General features: G+C 47.5%; 1 protein-coding gene across 2 annotated transcripts in view; it reads left to right on the top strand.

The window, feature by feature from the left end:
• Positions 1-775: 775 nt before the first annotated feature.
• XKR6 (XK related 6) overlaps positions 776-22,323 on the top strand; it is a gene marked incomplete at its 5' end in the record, with an annotated part of 175,480 nt that continues 153,932 nt past the window's right edge. Inside the window, one exon of one of the 2 annotated variants that reach the window (XM_080616496.1) lies at positions 776-1,506. In XM_080616496.1, coding sequence (XP_080472622.1) covers positions 776-1,506 — 731 coding nt within the window. The remainder of the gene's footprint in view (positions 1,507-22,323) is intronic. The other variant, XR_013956683.1, reaches the window with a different exon arrangement.

Raw genomic sequence — 22,323 nt, forward strand, 5'->3', positions numbered from 1 at the left:
AGCTGGTGGAATGGAAATGGGAATGGGCAGAGGACAGGAGTGGATGCCAGAGCAATGTGAATGGGCCAGGGGGCAGTAATGGGTACCAGTACAATGGGAGAAGTGTGGAGAGCAGCAGTAGGTGCTACTGCAATGGGAATAGGGCAGTGGGCAGTGCTAGGGGCTGATGCAACGGGAGCAAGCTGTAGGACAGCAGTAAGTGCTAGCCCAACGAGAATGAGTGCAATGAGAATGAGTGCAATGGGAACAGGGCAGAGGACAGCAGTAGGTGCTGGTACAATTGGAACTGGTGCAATAGGAATGGGCAGCAGGCAGCGCTGCGTGCCGGTGCAAAGGGAATGGTCAGAGGACATCAGTGGGTGCTAGTGCAGTTGGAGCTGGTGCAATGGGAACGGGCAGCGGTGAGCGCTGCGTGCCGGTGCAATGGGAGAGGGGCGGAGGGCAGCTCCGAGCGCCGGTGTGCAAGGGGTGGCGGCAAAGAGCAGCACCGAGCGCGGGGCCGGCGGGTGCCGGGGTAGCACCGGGGCCAGCTCCCTTGCAGCGGCCCGGCCCGTCTGTTCCCGGCCGGCCCCGGCGCGGCGCGGCGCTGCCCCGCTCGGTCGCTAGGCGGCCCGGGCCGGCCCGTCCTGCGCGGGCGCGGAAGCGCCGCCCCCGGAAGCGGCGGGCGGGCAGGCGGGCGGGCGGCGGGTGGGGGGGTGCCGGGAGCGGGGACGGGGGGGGCAGAGCGAGCGAGCGCGCCCGGCGAAGGGGCCGGAGACGCGGCGGCGGCAGCAAGATGGCGGCCAAGTCGGATGGCGGCGGCGGCGGCGTGGGCTTCGCCCAGCTGCACAACCTGGACGAGGCGGCAGCGGCGGCGGCGGCGGCGGGCGTCTGCGGTGCCGGCGGCGTCGGGGCAGCGGCGGCCGAGGGCGCGGAGGAGCCGGGCGGCAGCAGCTCCTTGCACATCTGCCACTGCTGCAACACGTCGTCGTGCTACTGGGGCTGCCGGAGCGCCTGCCTGCGGAGCCTCTTCGGGCGGGCGGCCGCCGCCGCCGCCGCCGAGCCGCTAGCCCCGCGCCCCGCCGCCGAGGGGCCGCCGCGGGCGCCGGAGGTCGGCGAGGCGGCCGAGCGGCCGTGGCTGGACTGCCTGTGGATCGTGCTGGCGCTGCTGGTGCTGCTGGGGGACGTGGGCACGGACCTGTGGCTGGCGCTGCACCACTACGGCCGGCGGGACTACGTCTGGTGCGGCCTGACGCTGGCCTTCGTGCTGCTGCCCTCGGTGCTGGTGCAGATCCTCAGCTTCCGCTGGTTCGTGCAGGACTACACGGGCGGCGGGCTGGGCGCCGTGCAGGGCCTCAGCAGCCGCGGGCCGCCCATGATGGGGGCCGCCGGCCGCCGGGGGGGACCCGCCGGCGGGGTAGGAGGAGCCGCCGGCACCACCACCCCCGGGGCGCAGCGCCTCTGCAGGATCTCCGTCTGGGTCTGGCAGACCGTCATCCACCTGCTGCAGATGGGGCAGGTCTGGAGGTAAGGGGGCGGACGGGTCCCTCCGGGCTGGGCTGGGAGACGGGGGTGGCCGGCAGCTCGTTGCCCGAGATGGCGGTGGGTCGGAGCGCCCCGAGAGCGGGTCGCTGTTCGCTGGCTGAGGTGGGGCGGATGGGTCGTTGTCAGCTCGCGGTCTGATGTGGACGTGGGTCAGTGTCACCTCATGGTTTGAGGTAGGTCGCTGTGTTCTGGCTGAGGTGGGCAGATGGTGGAAGCTGTCACTTCATGGTCCGAGGTGGACGTGTGTTAGTGTCACCTCACGGTCCAAGGTGGACGTGGGTCAGTGTCACTTCATGGTTTGAGGTGGGATGTTGTCCCTTGGCTGAGGTGGGGCCGATGGGGGTCATTGTCATCTCATGGTCTGAGCTGGATGTGGGTCAGTGTCACCTCACTGTCCCCTAGCTGAGATGAGGTGGATGGGCATCACTGTCACCTCACGGTCTGAGTTGGATATGGGTCAGCATCACCTAGTGGTGCGAGGTGGACGTGGGTCAGCATCACATCATGATTTGAAGCAGAGGTGGCTCATTGTCCCCTGGCTGAGGTGGGGCAGATGAGGGTCGCTGTCAGCTCCTGGTCGGAAATGGACATGGGTCAGTTTCACTTCGTGGTCTGAGGTGGTCATGGGCAGTGTGGTGACCCCCGCAGGGAGAAGGAGGAGAGATTTAGGGGTTACTCATACTTTGGGTGAGGAGACACCCAAAGGGAGAAGAGGTTCCCACAGAATGAGCCTAGGGGAGCTGAGGTGGGGGACATGAGGGTTGTTGTCACCTCATGGTCCAAGGTAGACGTGGGTCAGTGCTCCCCCAGGTGGAGGGGATGTGACAGCCCCCCTTGTGCTGAGGGGGTGTCCAAGGGTAAGAGAAGCTCTCCGAAAAGGTGTCTGTGGGGCTGAGCTGAGGAGGAGTGGGGTCCATTGGTCTAAGCAGGACATGGGTCAGTGCCTGCCATGTGGAGAGGTGGGGTGAGCCCTGCTTCACTGAAGAGAGCCCTGAAGGGAGGAGAGGTGCCCCCCCCCAATGAGCATGTGGGCTGGGGCGAAGGGAGTGGGGCTGCTGCCCCCTTACAGCCTAGAGGGGACACAGGGTGATTCCCCCCCCCCCCCCCCAGCACGGGGGATGTAAGGGTTTCTGGCTCCGTGGGGCTGTAGATGGTGCCTCAAGGGATGGACTGGGCTCTTGCTGCCCCACAGGCATGGGGCAGGACGGGGAGGGGGGGATGGAGCTGCTCTTCCAGACAGGAGGTGGTGGGGACAACACCTCAGGGGTGACAGCATGAAGGCAGGCCTGGGGCTGGGGGTGACCCTCGCACGGCAGCAACGCTGCAGAGGGAGGTCCTGTGGCCCTAGGGAGGGCTTTCCCCACCGCTCCCTTTCTGTAGCAGGGGTGGGGGGCATGAGAAAGGCCCCACAGCAAATGGGGGGCTGCTCCAGGGAGGGTCTGCAGGGGGGCGGATGGCAGACCCTCGGCTGCCGAACGCTGGGATGTGCTGTTTCCAGAGGGTTGGTGTCCGCCTGCATGGATTGTGTCCTCCTCCCGGTAGATGACAAGGAGGTGAGGGTCGCATCCGTCCCCAAGAACCTCTCCCACAGGGCGATGGGGGAGCTCCCGGCTCGTTGCTCCCCCCGCATCGAAGGAGCGGGCTGTGGGAGTGGAAAAATGCAGCGTGATGCCTCGGCTGTGGCTTTGGCGAGAAAAGAAACCTTCTCCTCGGCCAGGCGGCGGGGGAGCGGGCACGGCGGTGGGGTTGCCGATCTGAGGATGAAGGTCAGAGACAGGGATTGTTCCCCTCTGTCAGGAGATGCTGCCCGGAGAAAGGGACTGGGAACTGACCCCATGATCAGTGGGAATAAAACAGCATCCTTCAGAGTAAGCTGGAAATTGCGTTATCCTCCCCCAAAAATGGGATGTGGGAGGAGGCAGGGAGGGATTCTCCAGGATGAAAGCCTGTATGTACAAACACTTCCACGGAGATGTTGGTCTGTCAAAAAGGAGTGTTGTGATGACAGCTGTAAAGATCCGGCTTTGCCCAGTGCCCTCTGAGATGGGACTCAGTGTAGGGAGGTGGAAGGGGTGTGAAGTGGGGGGGGTGGTGGAGGGCAGAGGGAGTTCTCTGGGTTGTAGATGCATCCCTCTGCCCCATTGGTACTGGAGGGAAGAGGCTGCAGATGGGGTTGGTTGGGTTTAGTAGCTTTAAAAATAATCCTCAAGGATAAAAGATTGCTGGTTTTTTATTTTTTATTAAAGAAACCGAGAGGGTGGGGAGGAGGAGATCTTTGTGGGAAGGGTATGTGGAATGGGTACCTAGGAAATAAGCCCATGAAATCATGCAGTGCAATAGCAATTACATATTTCTTTCTGCATCTTCAATGTCATTTGTGTAGCGCTCAAAGCACATTTGTTCTCAAATTTTGCTTGGGGGTTTATTCTATTTCTTTAATTTCTTTATTGCATCCGGTATCTGGTCTGGGGGATGGCGGGAAGGGGATGCCTGTGGGTGATGCATGCGAGGGTAATGAACTGGTACGCAACCATTTCTTCTGCTTTCCCTGATCCCATCAGCAAAAGCAGTTCTCGATGCAGATGCTCCTCTGGCACCTTGTATTTTTCTCCTCTTGGAGCTAGGGAAAAGAAATGATTGTGTATTAGCCATGGTGAAAGCTGGTTTACAAAAACACCCCATGCCATCGCACGCCTGAGTGAACAGGTGGAGAGGGGGACACTGAAGAGATGCTGGCAGAGACAGAGGGGGTCCATTGTAGAGGGGTGATTTATTTAGTTTTAGTAATATAAGCAACAAAGCTCAAGTTGCCCAGACTTTTCCCCTCTTTTTGTTAATGCAGAGGGAAAGCATTTGCTTCTGAGGGGCTGGGACTGCCAAAAGGAGCTCACAGACCAGATCACCTCACGTGAAATAAGGGATCTTTCTCTCCTGTTGATCACTAATCCCGCTAGCACACAGCTCCTGCTTTTCAAGGCATGCTCTTTAGTGTATGAGCATGAAGCTGACTCCCAGTATCTTGTCTGGAGCAAGAATTAACTTCATGCGATCTGCAGGGTAGCCTCCACGAGGATCTTTTTCTGCATTCCCACTATAGGTCTTGCAAAGATCATTAAAATTAATCTTGAATGTTTTGATGGGACTAATACTGGGAAGCGCTGTTTTAGCGGTGCTTGCCTGCAGCTAAATCACTTTGTGCTGGTAGGAAGTTTGTATGTGGGGCTGGAGAAGGAAGACCTCGGGCGATGTGAGTGCGATGCCTACGCAGCCAGCCTGGTTTCCTGCGTGATCATGGGCGCGCGCTGCGACTGCTTGTAGCGTAATCGGGATCGTACGTTACGTAGAGGCTGGTGTGGCTGTTGCTCAGCAGCTGGAAGCAAAGTTGTAGAGAATGGAGGGGGCAGGTTGGAGTTGTACAGAAATCCTCATCCTGAATACATTAGGTAATACGAGTTGTGATTTGGGGGATAGCACAGGTCCTGTAGGGATTTCTTTTCCTAAATGTTGGGAGAACTTGACAATAAGATGATGTATAAATAACATTTTATGGCAGAAATATAAACATACATCAGGCTCTTACTTTAGCAAGGTTGTCTCCTTATTTTGTCAGGACTGTGGGAGACATGGCTTCTTGGTTTTGAGCAGTCTGGGTGGGGCTTTGTATTCTGTTCATGTCCTCTGTTGTCCTATTCAAAGAGTGAATTGTGATGAGGCAGGAGTGCTGAGGTGTTGGTCAGTGCATATACTCTATGCGTTATGATATTCCTGTTCAGTTTTTTTGTTTGTGGTAGTTTTATGCTCAGCTGAGAACCAAAGGCTGTGTTAATACTGCCTGCCTGTAGTGGCTGCTGGAAAGAAAGTATACGTGTAAAAAAAGTATACATATTGTAGAAATGTGTGTGTACATGTATATACGTGTGTGTATATATATTCTTGCTTGAAGTAGTATGATCTCAAATGGCATTCCCACTGATAAAGCTCACATCCTGGGGTTTTTCCCTTTATAAATCTTTGGTTTTCACCTTTCATCTCAAATCTTTTAGATTAGCTTGAGGATTAGAACAATTCAGCCAGTCTATCCAACAAGTGAAGTATCCTGGTTGGGGCATGTTACGCTCGCTACTGAGCTGCTGCTGCACTACAGACTGCAGGAGGGCTCTTCATTGAGGAGGGATGCTGCAGTGCTGTGGTTTCGCTGGAAATAGGCTGAAGGCGGGTCTGTCATCAAAGCTTGCCAGGGCTGTTGCTTTCGCTGAAGTCATTCAGCTGTGTAAAATTCATGAGAAATAGTTTTTGACTTGAAGTTTTTGTATCTTAGATAGTTGCACAAGTTGTATCAATGACAGGAGTATAACTCCCGTGTCTGATGTACCTTTCTTTAACCTCTGTTATAAGTGGGTTAGTGGGTCATGATTCCAGTCCCGGAATACAAGGTTTAGAGTGTAAACTACAATCCTTCATGTTGCAGCATGCTATTAAGGAAAACATTATTGGATTCCGTTGGATTAACAGTATGTGTAGTTTGAGCTGAAATGAATGCTGATCGGCTGGAAATTGCTCTGTGTCTCTTAAACTGTCAGTAACAGTAAGTGTCATGAATTGAATGTTTATGGGTTTTGTTTTGAAAACTTAATGAACACATATTTAAAAGGAAAATGACCAAACCAGAGCAACCCTGTCACTCTTTTGACATTAAAAACACCTTGTATATGTGTGCAATTAAAAGAAAAAATTCCCAAAATTTAGGCAACGACTTGACATTTTGTTCATTAATGGAAAGACCAAATGTATGACTTGTTCATCTGTTGGCTTGCCCGGAGGTGGAAGGATGAATCAATGGGTTTAAATGGAATATGTGATATTTAATGACTGCATGGTGAGTGGGTTTAGGCTCTGCTAAAATACTTTGTTCCGGCATGAACTGTGAGTTAGATACATGCTACTTTGGGTGGTTAGAAGTGCATGCAGCTACAGCTTTTAATGTATCTGCCCAAGTCCCTTGGAGTGGGAGAACTCTGCTTGTCAAATGGCAGATGAATGAGAAGCCACTGACCTAATGCTGCCTTGTTGTCTTGGTTTGGGATGTTCAGCTTTGTGGAGGCTTTCTGTAAATTTACTGCCTTCCCTGGCACACTCGAATACTTTTTTCAGCTTTTTCTGGTTAGCTTGTCTGGCAGCTAAGTTTTTCCCTTTAGCCAAGTTTTAACAGCTTGCTTTTATAGTATGGAGTTTTGTCAGCTTTTGACAAGTTGGCAGAGGGAAGACATTCTGCGATAGATGATAAATATGTTCTCCCTACAAAATCAGGGCTGGGGTATAACTTTTTTACTGTGAGGTGGTTCTCCCTTGCAGAAATCTTACCTGTTCTTCCCCCATTTCTTAGTGTTTTCTGTGGGATTTCCATAAGGAAGTGCTGAGCTGTGGCTGTAGAGGTCCAAAGACATTGAATCTGAAGTGCAAGGCAGGTAGGTTGTGTGTGGGGAAAATCATCATCATCATCATTATCGTAATGAGAAAAGGCTTTATGACTTGAGTAGGGTCTCCATTGGTTGTGGGGTGTTGGTGAAGCTCTGTGTCTTGTTGAGTGCTACCCACTAGAGGGGGTCAAACCACAGATGTTGAAGCGGATCTGCTGTGCCAGCCTTGGGAGGGCAGAGTTTCCTCCAGACCTTTTCTTGAGAGGTTGCTGCCTTGACCTGGTGGGAGTTCTCTTTGCCATGAGATTCCATGTTTTTGCAGTGGCAGCATGATGTGAATGAGTTGGATTCAGAGGAGAAACTGGAACTGGTTTCCTCCTGGGTGTGATGATGCTGTTGAAGAAGAGCCAAGTGGGCACTAGAGGCCGTTTGGGTAAGGTGGTCATGCAGTGACAACAGCTCATCACTTCTCTTCCATGCTGTTTGTGGAGGAGGAAGGCGAAGTAGACGTGCTTTGGTGACCTGACTTTGTTCCGATTGAACCGGCATAAAGTTTCCATGGCTTTCAAGGCGAGGACACTGGTGCTAGTTACCTTCAAGAGACCATCTCCAGGGGTCCGAAATCTATAAGGGAAGATGACTCTTTGATGCTGGGTTGCAGGCTGCTTTTCTAAGTGATGCTACCCGCAGGGTCTTTGACCAGAACGGTTTTTTTTCAGTTGCTCAAACTCCACACTGAACTCTAGGAAAGACAGTCATGCCTTTTTTTCCCAGGTGCCCTACGGCTTTATCTCTAATGCCAGCGGCAACCTGAAAGTGCCTTTCCTGGTGGAGGAGAGGCAGGGTGCCAAGGGAAGAAGGAAAGATGGCTCACCTTTTTAGTATGTTAAAATTGCAAGCTCTACTTGCTTCTACTCTACTTACTTCCCACCTTTCTAGACACTTCCATTTTGCTTTTAGCTGCACTGAGCTAGCTTTATTCCTTGCAGTAGTTCTCCTCTCAGTACAAATGTAGGTTATTCAGGGAGCATTTCTTTTAATGAAAAGGATGGAGGTAGAACTGATGGTGATAAAGCATCTCTTTGGAGGAGAGCTGCTTCCACTCTCTTGAGACTGCAAGGAACAGAAATGGGACGTCAAACATGTAATTTTCCTTGGGGAAAGAAGGTGAGCCTATGGAGAAGTCTAGATCCCTCACATATCTTCTCCCTGTACTTTATTTCTCTTGAATCCTGACTTGATTTTTAGCACCTGACTGTCATGAAAATCAGTGGTAGCAGAAGGCAGTGTTTTAATAACTGAAAGCTTTTAGGGAGGAGGAACCATGAATCAGAGTAATGCTTTGCTATAGCTAGAGATAAATTTAAATTGTAATTAAAGGCATAAGCAAAGAACATGCGCCAAATATTATTTCATTGACCCATCTTCGTCTGATGTGCTGGGATTCAGAATGATGCCCTAGTCTGCTATGGCTGCTTTAAGGCACTGAGATGTTTTTCCAAATGGGATCCTAAGAAAAATGAAGAAGGAGCTCTCCTGGGTGGAAGGATCTTTAGAAAATCTCCAAGCCTAGCAGCAGTCCAGCAGTGGGAGGAACAGGTCACGTTTCTAATCCTGTGAAGCAGAACAGCACAACCTTTGCAGGGCAGATCAACAGGCACATCCTGTGTGGTGCCCACAGTGTCAAGGATGCTTCAGAAACCTCCTGGGTTGTGGGACTAAACATTTGTTTGTGTCCTCGGGGCAGCTGGTAGCAGCCCACAGCAGCTCCCCATGCCTGGATTTTTGTATTTATATTTTTTGCAACTCCCCCCACCCTGGGAATTTGTGTTGCCCACCACCCTGTATTCCAGTTTGAGCCTATGCTTGGTTGCATGTAACTGCTGTAGCATAGGAGCCACGTTTACATCACTTGGGATGAGCCCCAGGAGTTGCTTTTTGTCCACCCCTGTGCGAATTTGACCCATGGGCTCAGTGTTTCCATTACTTCAGTATAAATGGAGGTGTTGTTCCTTGCATCCGTGCCTCAGAGCCCTAGCTGAACCAGAGCAAAATCGGATATTGGCCAAGAGACAAGAAATAGAGCGAAAGGCAATCTGAAATGTGTCCCCAAAACTATAATGGGACCTGAAGACTGTGCTTCTCCTCACGTCTCCTTTCTTCTGAAATGTGTGAGAGCTCAGGTTCACCTATGAAATATTCACACTCTGTCCTTAAGTGACCTGGCTGCACAGAACATCTTCTGCAGAATTGGCAGCTTTGCTGAAATCTCCTGTATTCCGGGCCAGAGCCCTTACTGCAAGGACCTCCACTTCCTGTACTCTGCCTGTGTGGTTCCACATTATGATGATTTGGTTTACCTGCTGCAGAGGCTGTTGAAGATTTTTGCATCCCAAATAAATATCTGTGTGTTGTATCCACTTTTGCACAGGATGGGTTCAGGGAATAGGCATGTTCTGAGTCATCCTAAAACCCCGCACGAAATAGGACTAAGACAGGAGTGCATCATAAGTGCTGCTTTAGTGACCTGCCGTAGATGATCTGGGAATGAGGTCTAAGAAGAACAAGCCTGTTTGTGAACAGGCTTAAATTAATACTGCAGAGGTCTGCACTCATGCTGGAAAAACTCAATAGGCTGTTGTGCTATATCACCCTTGCTACCTTTGCAGGTCATCTTGATGTGGGAAGAATGTGCCATAAAACCCCCACCGATTTGGCGGAACTCTCATTAAAACTCTTCAGGAGCCACAATGCAAAAGGCTCTGGCACCTGGAGCTGCCTTTATCACCTTTCTGATTAAACCTGCAGAAAAAGACACATCAAACCCAAGCGACAGGGAAGTGTGGCCGGCTGTCGGAGGCTCCTTTGGCTTGCAGGGTTTGCTGCACAGGGATTTCCATGGGACAGGGCTGTGGGGCCACTCTTCTGAGTGCACGGTGATCACTGGACTTAGGTCCCTACAAAAATAAAGGAGCGGTGGGCTCCCCATCCTCTCAGTGGGGTGGCTCAGGCTTGCCTACTAAAGCGTGAGGATGACAAGTATCCTTGTGAATTTGCAGAGAATTCTTATGTCTGGGAAGAATCACCGTTCCCCTGGTTTCTGCCGTAAAAGAACAGTTTAACTCTTCAAGCTTGGCTCCCCCCCGCCACAGGCAGTCCCGAATGACAGGACTGGCAGTAATGCATTGCTGGATGTACCAAACACAGAAGACAGCAGTAAAACACCAGGAGTGGTTTTGAGTTTGGGATTGGAATTCATCCCAGTTATGTCTAAGTGAGGGAAAAAAGAGCAATGGAGGCCGCTGTTGTTGAAGTAAAAATTGTAAAGAGTGGTATAAGCAGAAGGCATTTAAATAATGTAAACAGTCTGGCATGGGAGGAAGGATGGGAGGCATTCCAGAAACAAAGGGAAAATAGTTTTAAAACATGGTTAAAAATACACCAACTCTTGAATTCCAGAGATTATCTCAATTAGCAGTTTTTCAATATATCTTTACAACAGAATTGTAGGAGTTCACAAAAGATAACAGAGGCTATGTGATACAGAGAAGTGATATTAATTTGTTTAATTAAAAGAATGAAGGGCTCCCTAAAATAAGATTTATTATCTTCTGTCACAGGGAGACAGAAAACTGCAGCTCATAGCATCGTAGTGTGGAGGAAGCGTGGTGAGAGGCAGGGCTGGGAGTAAGAGCCCCCCCCTTCTTCAGCCTCGGCAGTTGCTTGCTCAACGACTTCCAATAGCAAATCCCTTCCCGTGGGATTAATGTGGTGTTAGAGGAAAATGGTGTGATTTTACATTTCCAAGAGGATTTTGTTACATGTTTAGGGAGCAGAAATTGGACATTTTCCTCCAATATAAAAAAACCCCAAACTCATACATCAGAGCTTTCAGGTGCAGGCAAACACACTTTGAACTGGGCTTCTGCATTTGTGGAGCGATGTATGTATGCACTTGATGTCCTCATTGCTTTGGAGGCATGCTGGCATGTGTCAGAATATATGTCCAGCCTCAGCTCTGCATGTACATCCCTTGGTGTGGGGGAGAAGCATGCATTTATATCCAGTCATATTTTAAGAAGTGGAGGGGGAGACAGTAGGTGCCAGGGAGGAGAGAAGACCCTCACACAGATCTAAATTCAATTAGCCCCCCCCTTGTATATTAAAATGTTAAGTAGCACTAAGCTCTGTATCCCAGCTCAGCAATATTTCGAGGCACTTTATTGCTTTAATGGAGGGATAAAATAGAACCTGCAATTACAGTAATTTTTTCTAATTGAATATTTCGCTTTATTCTTTCCCTTTCAAAGCATGACTGTAAGTACTAGCCTTCATAAAGCTTTGGCAATATTTATACTTTCCCTTTCTGGCAATGGGTGTAAATATGCTTTTCCCTGGGCAGACTATTTCGGTCCCTCGTGGCTGAGGAGCAGAACTGAGGAGGCTGAGGAGGAAAATGGTGGGCAATAAACCTTTCTTTGCTGGTTTTAACTGTCTTGCCACTATCACTGGGAAATACTAGTGGAAATAGAGGAGAAATTATCAGACTAAAAGCTTTCCATCACTGTTAGTGGGTTTAATGTGATTGTCAGGTGTCTCTTTAATTAATTTATTGTCCATGCAGGGCTAGTGCTTGACAGATGCAGCCACTCTCTTATCGCCAAGCCACTGTCTGCATGGGTGGATGAGATCCTTGTTTTCCGCCACCTAGGCTGAGTTTTGGGAGATGGGTGGTAGAAAGCACCTTATGATCTTGCTTGAGTAAGATGTAAGTGGCAGGTAAAAGCAAAAGATGAAGGGCAAAGCCCTTGCCCAAAACCTTTGGAGGCTGGTGAGGCAGCAATGCTGACAATAGGGACAGGGAATTAAACTTGATGGTATAATTGAATGTCAATTGAGAGTTTTGAAGTAGCCATTTTCAGTGACATAAAATGCCAACTTTTCACACGTAAGTTCCTACCTCCAGCTCAAGCCTCGAGCAGGCAGGAAAATGCAGATAAATTAACATAATAATTGCGCTGTGCATTTTCTGTGCTGAATCACTGGTTTAAAGAGGGAGATTTGCAGATACTTCCTCCATGCCTACACCCGTGATGGGATGCTATCAGTTTTACACTGTTGCAATAGCTGCCTTCTCATCTAAAGGGGCCTTTTGATCCAATAAACTGCTTATCTGGTGCAGTTGTCCTTTCATCTAGTGTGGGTGGTGTGTGACAGCTGACTGAAGGTGCAGTATTGTGGCTCGTTTATGAATATTAATTAGGGATGGAAATAATTTGGAGCAACGTGCATCCACGGCTCTCGAAGCACTGACTGCAGGAATGCATCTGTTCCTCCCTTGCGGGAGACTTAGGGCTACTGGGGAAGTTGTGGGGAAGCTGTGAACTCACATTGGAGTGTGAAGTCATCATACACAGGCTGTTATGTTGACACGGTGATACAGAGAGAGGTTGCTTTAATGCTTTATTTCCCAGTGTTTGTTACGACTGGGGTGGGGAAGAAGTGGTTCCTTAGGGAAAGCTGCAGCAGCACCTTGCCAAGTCATGTGCATCAGACCCAGAGCAGGAGCTGGAGGTTGAGGCTTTCGTATCAGCGCCTGGCTTTGTCAAAGGCAGTGTGATAGACTTCCGTGCCCTTGTTTTTGTGAAGGACATGCTTGTCTCCTGAACGCTTAATCTTACCTTAGTCCTTGTCAGTCCTATTCCTTTGTCACACACTGACGTAAATGGATCATACCACTGACACCAGGAAAGGGTCCAGTCCCAAATCTTATTCAGCTGACTTATGGATGGTACAGGAGCCCCTCCATGGGTCCATCTCATTCCTATTCAAGTTGCTGCCTTGAATGAAAGACTTACAAAATCCTACCGTGTGCACCCATTGAGTGTAGAGCCCTCTTCCTCTCTCACCTGCTGGGAGCTCACCCTCAGTGGTCATTTCTCTGCTTGCAAGCTGAGTAGTGGCAGGATTTGTCCTCTGGCCCTGAGATGGGGTGACATAGCGAGACCATTTCTATCATGTTAAGCTTTCTTGGCTTTTGGGAGAGGGTCATTGCCTCCAGGGTGCCAGCTGGGAATGGTTTCTGGGCTGTGCCTGAGCAGCGCTGAGGAGCTGCTGGAATGAGGGCTGGTAGGTCCTAGCCAAAATTGTGCCAGAGATGGTCCTGTAGTGGTTGAGCCACATAGGCAACAGCATCCCTGCCTAACATTCAAGGAGGAGCCCAAAAGGATGCAACACTTTTGGAAGGAAAATACTCCCCTTACTTAGGGTTAATTTTTATTTTCTGGGGAGAATATATGGGGTTTTTCTCCCAGCTGATAAAAGTGTATCCAGTGTATCGGAATCTCTAGCAATATCCACTTCTAGCTTTCAGACCTGGCCATGTGGTTTACCTGTTTGGGTCTAAGTTTATTTTATGACCCATGTGTGTGCTCCAGTAGTGGAGCCCAAATCCCTAAATTGGATCAGATTGTAAATATCACCTTTGAGAGACTGATACTCACTTGGTCACTTCAGTATTAGTGCTTAAGGGTGAAACCCAGGTGAGTGATGGAGAAGGGAGAAGTGCGTAGGCATGTCTGGCTAGCTGAGACCCAAATACTGGTGTCCTGGTGTCAGCATCTGAGCCCTTCCAGCTCAGATGCTAATGGGGAGGATGTGATTCTTTGCTCGTGAAGCTGTCTTTAGCATGTTTTGCTCTGAGGTGAGGACCTGTGGGGTCAAGCTGGACCATCCTGGGAGCACAGGACAGGCAGCAAGCAAGAAATGTGCACTTCTGGTGCCACCCATTTTCACCAGACCCGACTGAGCTTAATTCATGAGTTAATTTCTTTTTTTTTAAGCAAGCTGAGTAATTAGCTGATTAACTTTAAAACTCCTTAGAGCCCTTAAAAACAGTGGTTTCAAAATGGGCTGATTATTCCACTTTCTTCAAAGCAGGGTACTGGGAAAAGTTGTCTCCTTCAGGCATGTTCCTCTGTCAGCCCACAGGCACTCCAGGGGTGCCGCGATGTGTCACACATGCTGTGTCACAAATCACTTGTGTGTGTGCGTGACACTTGCTTTAAGTGGGGCATGATGGCTGTCAGAGGGCCATCATCTTGATCTGGAGGTTCAGTTTGGCATTTGCTTCAGACCCGGTGTGGTTGGGTTAGGTCTTTGAACCAGCACGCTCTTTGCTTTTCGATTGTGCGCTTTAGATCTGGGATAATAACACATCAAAGTAAGCCATGCTGTTGTGGATACAGAAAAATCAGGACACTCCGTAGGACTTCAGGGAGTAATAAATTTGTTCTATATTTAATCTCATATTTATCGCAGTGTCAGTATGAGACCACTTCATTTTACTACTTTAACTGTTCCTAAGAATAACTTCATACTTGAAATATTGAGAAAGTGGCTAATACCTGGTGGTAGCTGATGGGATCCAGCTTTAATAGTTATTGATTGGTTTCAAAAAGCTGCCGTAATATCACATCTTAGCTATTGTATGTTGGGAGTTAAAAGTCTTATTGGTTATTTAAGATTAGAAGTAATAGTAGATTTTCAACTTAATCATCCTTCAGCAGGTGAATACAGCCAGGACTTCAGGTGTCATTTAGGATTTGCAAAAAGTTGTGGTTGATCTGCTGCAGTTTTATTGCGTAAAAATCTTGGCATCCCTAAGTTCAGTGTTCTCAAGATCTCCTCAGCTGCTCTAAAATTGGTGTGGCTTCTCTGATGGGGAGGCAAACTCCAATTTGAAATCTGCTTGTTAGACAGTGAACACAAGAGGCAAATGAGCCCTGATGGTCTGGTCTTATTGCTTGGTCCTTTCCAATAATGCCACCTATCTCAGAATGTGCAGGAGAATCTGAAGAGGTGGGCTGAAACAACCCACATACTCTCAGAAGAAGATAGAAATTAACCCTAAGTTAGGGAAATACTTTCTTTCCCAAAATTCAGGAAAGCAAAAACTAAGATTAAACATCGCATTTTTGGTACTAAAACTCTGCCTGGGTAACCTAGCATTTACCTGAATAATCGCTCCACTTCAAAGCACCACCTTAATTGATGCTTTATTACTCCTTGTGCAGAGTGTGGTTTTAGTCTTTATTTTGCTGCTCTGGAGTGTAATAATTTCATTTATAAAACCTTTGTGGTCTGGCTTGTTGCACAATCAGAGCTTTGTTAAAGGCTCTCATTATCTTTCCTTGTGATCAAGGTCTGCCTGGAATGCACCGCTGACTTTTCTGTTTGAACACATGGATCTCACTGTAATTCCCTGCTCTTCCTTTAACCAGGAACCGGCTCATTGTGGTTGCTGGGAAGTGACCAGTTTTTTAGCAGTGGGAGCAAATTATTTCTGACCCTTATATTTTTCTTGTTGGTATTTTAACTGTGTCCTCAGAGCAAAAACCCCACTACTACAATTATCGGGAGCTACATAACTGCAGCAGGGAGTTTGAATTCAGGGTTTAAGTTTAATTTCTGATGGCTTTGTTGACTTCTTTGCCTGGGACTGGATTATTTTCCCCTTCCTTTCAGGAGATTAGAGGATTTGCAAACCAGCCCTCCTAACAGAGGTGTCTAAAAAACTGGGAAGGTCACATCTCTTTTATTTGCTTTGAATGAATTGCTTTTATGGTCCTGAAAGTGTGTTTTGGGGGAAATGGAGAGGATGAATGAGCATTGAAAATTCGTTAGTGCCATTTCCCACATGGGAAATTGGGCTCACTTGAACAGAAAGCTGTTGAAGCCTCTTGACTGCTCAAGGAACCAGACCATAATCGGGCCAGTGTTCTGGTTGGGATGCTGCTCTGAGTTCTTGTGTGCTGCTGTGAAGCTACTGCTTGTGAAGGATCACAGCCCGCTGACAGCATGCTCACTCCTGCATAATGCAGAATTAACATGCACGTGTTTAGAGTGGATATTTTTCCTGGCATTGACCCTTATGGTCAACAAAAGAGTTCTTGCCTTGGTAACACTTTCCACTAGGTATAGTATTAATTGGCTGTGGAAATTAACTGAAGACTAAACTTCATTAGGCTGCCACTATTGTTGCATTCGTAATCTTCCTGTCTGAAATCCTCAGTGAAAACATCTGTGAGTCACTCAGAAGAGGAGTCTGCATTTTTAGGAGTAGTTTCACCATCATAAAACTGTGGATTTTTACTGATTGGCCTTAAAGAGCAGTTACTTTTAAAGGAACTTATTTTTCTTCCCATCCCTTTTCCAAGAAAAAACCTTTCAGTGAGATGTTTAATCTATGTTAACTGTAACTGCAAGTTTGCATTTGTGTGTGCAGAGCGGGTGTAGTACTCTGGTATCTATCAAGAGCTCCAAGATGAGCAAAGTCCTCCTCCTTTGGCATTGCCCATCTGCTGTTTTCTGTTCTTTACCCATTTTCCTTCTGTGGGAGCCTTCCAGTGAGGCCCTGGCACAAGTTGCCCAGAGCAGCTGTGGATGTCCCATCCTTGACAGTGTTCAAGGCCAGGTTGGATGGGGCTTGGAGCAACCTGCTCTAGTGGAAGGTGCCCCTGCCCATGGCAGGGGGCTGGAACTGGATGAGCTTTAAGGTCCCTCCCAACCCAAACCATTCTGGGATTCTATGATTCAACTTCTAAGGTATTGTTTTCATCAGCGGTACTTTTAAGGTAGGTCAGAGTGTTTTATTTGGAGCCTTACCTGTTCCCAAATCTGGAGTTTCTGTGTAATCAGTGCATTGAATTGCTGTGGTCATTTTTTTTTAAACCAGGTTTCTCCAGGGTTGGGTTGCTTGCTATATTTATTGGATAGAGTGGCAGAAACCAGTGAACAGCACCTTTTTGTTTGTTTGGTTTTGTTTTGTCAAGTTTCTGTGGTTCCTTTGATGTTCTATGTAGACTTCGTTGGGTCACCTAAAAAATTTGCTAGGGATGCTTCTGGCTGTCCCAGGCTGACTCTGCCTGCTCTTGGAGCATCATCTACTGGGGTTACAACCCACCATTGACCCTCATGAAGTTTCATGGTTTTGGAGCTTGGGTACTTTCAACTTATCTATCTGAAAAGCAGAGGCAGTGCCTGGCAGCTGTGCCATACCCCTGTACCCAATCTGAGTCCAGCCAGCTTTGTAGCAGACAGCTAGCTGTACTGGGTGAGAAATAGTGGCAATCAAAGGAAAAAAAACTGTCATTGTAATTTCTTAGCCAAAGAGTCTTTCACCTCTCAGACAAAAGCTTGAACACTGTCAGGCTGTGATGCAGCCTTGCTAGCCTGACTTTTCCACCCTCGCTAGTCCCGGCTTGGGTCTTCAGCAGGCAACCTTCCTGCTTGAGGGAGCATAACTCTTCAGGTGATAAGTTCTGAAAAGTGTTGGAGACTGAGAAGCTAATAGTGACTTAAGTTAAAGAGGCATTCATTGCAGAAGTCATTTAGGGTCGTCTTCCTGCTGACAATGAAGAGCTTAGCTGAGAAGATAGCAACAAAAGGGAAGGTTCATAATAGAAGTACAACTTAAAAGCCTGACAAATTAGGACTGGTTTTACTGAAAGCGCTGTTATGCATTATATTAGATTTCAGAAAAGCACATTCATAAGAGCAGGGAATGACCATGAAAATTTACCATCCCAAACATAAAATTTGCTCATGCATCCTTTGCTCAGTGATTCTAATGATAATGCTGAAATGACTTTATTTGCCCATTAAAGGATATATATTACTCTTCTAATCGTATGAGTAGAATTATAAAAAGAATTTTCTGCTTTAAATTAGGCTGCTTACCCAGCTCTGTGGAGTGGCTATTATTTTCCTATATACACCATTTCCCATTCTGTGTTATCTCCGCAGCTCCACACACCACAGCAATGGGGCTAATGTGCAGATGTGAAGTTAGGTACATCTAAAACCTCTGGATTCAGTTAGCAAAGGCAGCTTCTGTCAGTTTGTGATCTCTTGCCTTTCCACCCTCCCATAGGAGTTCTGCTATCTGGTAAGATTATATTGCCTTGGGTCAGAGCAGGGGGGTTATCGAAATGAGGCTGTTTGCTACCCTACCTGTCCTGACTTGATGCTGGGTTTTCTTGCTCTGTGCTGGCTTTGATGGGGGCCATTCCCAGGGTGTCCTGCAGTCTTTCAGTCATGCCTTTGGTGAATTAAATAACTCTGTGTACTGAATGGGTCAGAGCTCTAAGCGACAGGTATAACTAGCTATTGTGCAGAGCTTCCTGTGATCTGTAATGACTGCCAGAGTCAGAAGAAACTACAAAGAAGCGTCGATGTTTGGTGTTTTTAATGGAGTTCCGATTTGAGCATAAAATGCCTTTTTTTTTCCTTTGAACCCTACCCGTTATTGAAAACAGTTTTCAGTGCTTGAAAGAGCTTTTCTGGGAGTAGGAAAGCGCAACTGAAGCATTTGTATCTTCAGAGATCTTGGGCCAAGCTGCCGTGCAGCTTGTTACTGGGTTTCTGATGGTGAGCAGAAAGGAGCACAGGTGGCCTGAGAAAAGGCGTTGGATCCAGCAGATGCGTTGTGATTTTCCTTCAGGTTATCATGCCGTCATCTGGCATTTGTGCCTTAGAACGTTCCCGAGCAGGAGGTGGCGTGTGTTTAATAGCCCGTAATAAAGACTTCAGCCCTTTAAGGGGTTTTGAAGCTTGGCAAAATTTTCTTCAGTGCTGCTTTGAAGATTTTGCTTCACTTGGTGTCTCCTTGCTGGTTTCATTAGGGAGATTCCTGCGTAAGAGTGTGAATTCTGAGGGCTTGCAGCTGTTTGCCTGCAAAAATTGAGAGTGGAACAATTACAGCTGTGTTTTTTCCACGAATTCCTGTGTGGAATGGGGATCTCATTCAGTCACTTCAGCTTTAGACATGTTAAGTTATTCTGGAAGCGCTGAAACTCAGCAGGGTGAGTTTCTGCCCCTTGCAGAGAAAGAAAATACCTGTGCAAGGAGTACTTTTCCATAGATTAATTGTGGGGACTCTCATTTTTGAGTGGAGCAAGATACTGAATATTGCAAGGTTACTTTTTCAGCTTCTCTGTGGTGTAGCTGTGGAGGACCAAGTGTTTTCCTGGTGATATTATCAACAGAGTAATGTCAGTTGAGAATTTGTCATATACCAAAGACTTGAAGATCCTTGCAGTTTCTAGGGTTTTTGTATATGCAATACCTTCTGGCTAGAGTTAGTACCTGGACTACAGTCAGATGAGGCACTGGGTTGAACAGCACAGTGAAGATTTGGAAAACTTGTGTTTGTTCTTGATGTTTTTACCAGATAATTATGTTTTGTGTGCATTAACTTTAGGAATATGTGTAGAGTACTTTCTGTTTTGCTGTTAGAGTTTTTAGCGTGGAATGAGTTATTTACTCTGCAGTTGAAGTGTGTTTTAGTGTGAAAGAATTTATAGGCAGGAATGCCTTAAAAATTAACCGGTGCTCTCTACAGCTGCTGCAAAGAGGTCTGAGTACCTTTGAGAGGGTGAGAAATCCAGCTCTGAAAACAGATAATACCCCCTCAGGATGACATACCGTCTTCCACCTGGAATGCACATGCTAATGAACTGGGTACTTGGGGTGATTATACACAGAGATGCTTTGGTGTGAAACCAGGAATAACTTCAGCAGCAAAGATATGTTCTGAGAACTGGGTCCCCACTGTTCAAGTTGTGATCCAAGCTGCAAGACGTACTGCTTGATTTGAAGAAAAATCCTGGAAGAGGGCAATCAATGAGAAGGGAGCGTGGGCATTGTGAGAAGATAATGTTGGCTAAATACTTTTAGGAGGCTACCAAGTTGGTGTAATAGCTAATCTCAAAGGTGATAGGTGTCTTAAAAAGAACAGCTCCTTTCTGATTTCAGCTTCCACATAAAGTGGTTTGGCTCATTCCTTGAAGCTGTCTGTGCAGGAGCAGGTCAGGAAGAAAGTGGAGGGCTGGTGGATAAGTTGAGGAATATCATTACTTTAGCAAGTAACAGCGTGAAATGTTGTGTGTGGTTCTTCTGAATTCATAAGAGCAAGAAACAAAGTGAAAAAACAGCTTTCCATGAGCTTTTTCAGGAGCTTTCCGTGATCCTGTATTATAGGAAGGAAAATTCTAAGTAGCTCCAGCCTGTTCGTGTTGTGCAGTTAATAGTGCGTCCCCATTAAAATAGTTTATTTTCTCGGAATAGAAACAAATCTGGGATTGTTTGCTGGGGTTTACCCAGTGCATAAACTTTTGATGTCTCTTCCTATCCCCCCTTCTGTCTTTTTATTGTATTTTATGAGAGCGAACTCCTCTTGCATTTCCTGCAGGGCACTGACAGTGTTAGTGCTGCTTTTTTAGGTTTGCTTGCAATGAGCACAAGCAAGCAGGCACCTATGCTTCATAGCCCTTCTGATACATGAAACAATCAGCTACACAATGCCTTCCCAGCCCTGCGGAGATCACCGTTGTCCCCTGGTACCCCAGCCCACTGCTGCTAATTCACCTGCTCTTTCTGAGCACTAAATAGATCTGGATCCCACAGAGACTTTTCATCTCCAGCAGGACTGCAGGCCACAGACCTTGTGTTCTCTGGGATGTGAGCAGAGTGTAATATTGATTATAATGCTTACTGTAGTTATTTATTACATTCATTAGCAGGGAAGAAATGAGAAACTATCGTACTGTATTAAGTTGTCCCAGAGACACCTAGATAGTAAATAATAAATAAACAGTCAACAATGGAGTAGAACTGGTGGAAGGCTGGGATGGTCAATGCAAGGTTCTACCAGCCAGCCTTTTTGAATTAATAATGTGCAGATTCAGTGCGGTTATTACTTTCTGTGGCTGGTAATGCTGTATTAGGGGACCTAAGTGACTGGAGGTGTACCTCAGCTGAGCTAATTGAGGTCCATCTTGAGATGACTGGCTTCCTCTCTATTGCACAGCACTGTGACTTTGGATACATGTCTCCACAGGATTTCACCCAGAGATAAACTCCTCAAAATTGCTATTTGGCTGTGAACATACACTTCTAACAAAGCAAAGATATAGCTAAAATGATTAATGTCCCTGACGTGGTGATTTGTTAGAAGAGGGAGGTAAGGAACAGAGCAGAGCATTGTGCTGCTCATTGAATTTCCTTACAGTTTACCACCAACAGACCTTTTGTTATCACAGAGAGAGGCACAAATGTCTCTGCACAGGCATGGGACTGTAGCATTTTCTAACTTTACTGTTTATCATGGACATTTACCCAACATTCAGCTTTCACTGGAGGCATTTGAACCCAGACCCAGCCCAGAGCCCAGTACTGCATCTGTGGTGCCCTGTTTCGTAAGGAGGATAAAACTTATTTGGCCAAAGTGGCCTCAGAAGGAGGTCAGTGACAGGAGGAGTAGCTGAATTCAAAGCATTGAAGAGTGGCCAAACTTTTGGCTGCTTTTAGTTGTTATTAGCTACTAAAAAAACACCAAACAAACTTAGATTTATGCTATACTTTAAGCAGCCGTGACTTGTAAAAAAAGCATTCAGCTCTGTATTCACAGTGTAAACCAATGGAGATGTATTTAAAGCAGTAAACCCTGTAGTTGCAGTTGTGTTTTTGTGTTAAATCCTGTTTATGTAAGGCTGTTAATTTACACAGGGCTTCACAAACACAGGTAAGACATGCTTTCGCTGCGCAGGTAATTTATTCTTAGAGGCTTGGGCTTTCCAAATCAGTACTTTGTCTAGTTATTGAGGCATCCCTTCACCTCCCTGTGTACCCTCTGCCTGGCATCTGTAAGCAATCTTTGAGCCAGAGCCTGTTTTTTGTATACAGCCGTTGCTTTACCCGGGGGGAGCTCTGATTCCCAGTTGAACACTGGGCTCTGTTTTGATGCTGGCAATAATATTTTAGGGATAGCGAGTATTGCACCCAAGAGTTGAGCTTCCAGCTCATATAGCTTGTAGAAGCAAGCCCAGCCTTACTTTAATACCAGACTCTATGTGTGTGTGTATAAATAATACTGCTGTTGTGACAAACACGAGTTAGAACATCATTCATCTCATAATTAGGGTTCTTGGTATTGTTGTTTAGATCAGTTCTGCTCCTCAACTCGGGAAGGATCCTCTTTATGTTGGAGGCACGGGGAGTTCAGCACATTGTAGTGCAGGTTGCATCTCCAGTGCGCTGTCATGCTCTGATGTAGAGCGGGCTTGTTCTCATGAGGTTTTCCTCTTGCTTGAGCTTGCTTGTGGCATCAAGCACCTCAGAGAGGCTGGAAAGCATGGGTATTTCCTGCAGGAGCGTATTGTATTCTCCTGGTGCCAAATGGGTCAAAATCTCTGATGTGGTTGTAGCAAACTTCGGAGCTGGCAAAGGAATGAATAAATCCTAGACTGTACCAGCATTATGGGGAGATGATCGTTAACCAGCATTCATGTGTAAAAAGCGGCGTCTAGACATTCAAACACTG

This window comes from Psittacula echo (genome assembly GCF_963264785.1).
Source record: "Psittacula echo genome assembly, chromosome: 4".
Classification (NCBI taxonomy): Eukaryota; Metazoa; Chordata; class Aves; order Psittaciformes; family Psittacidae; genus Psittacula; species Psittacula echo.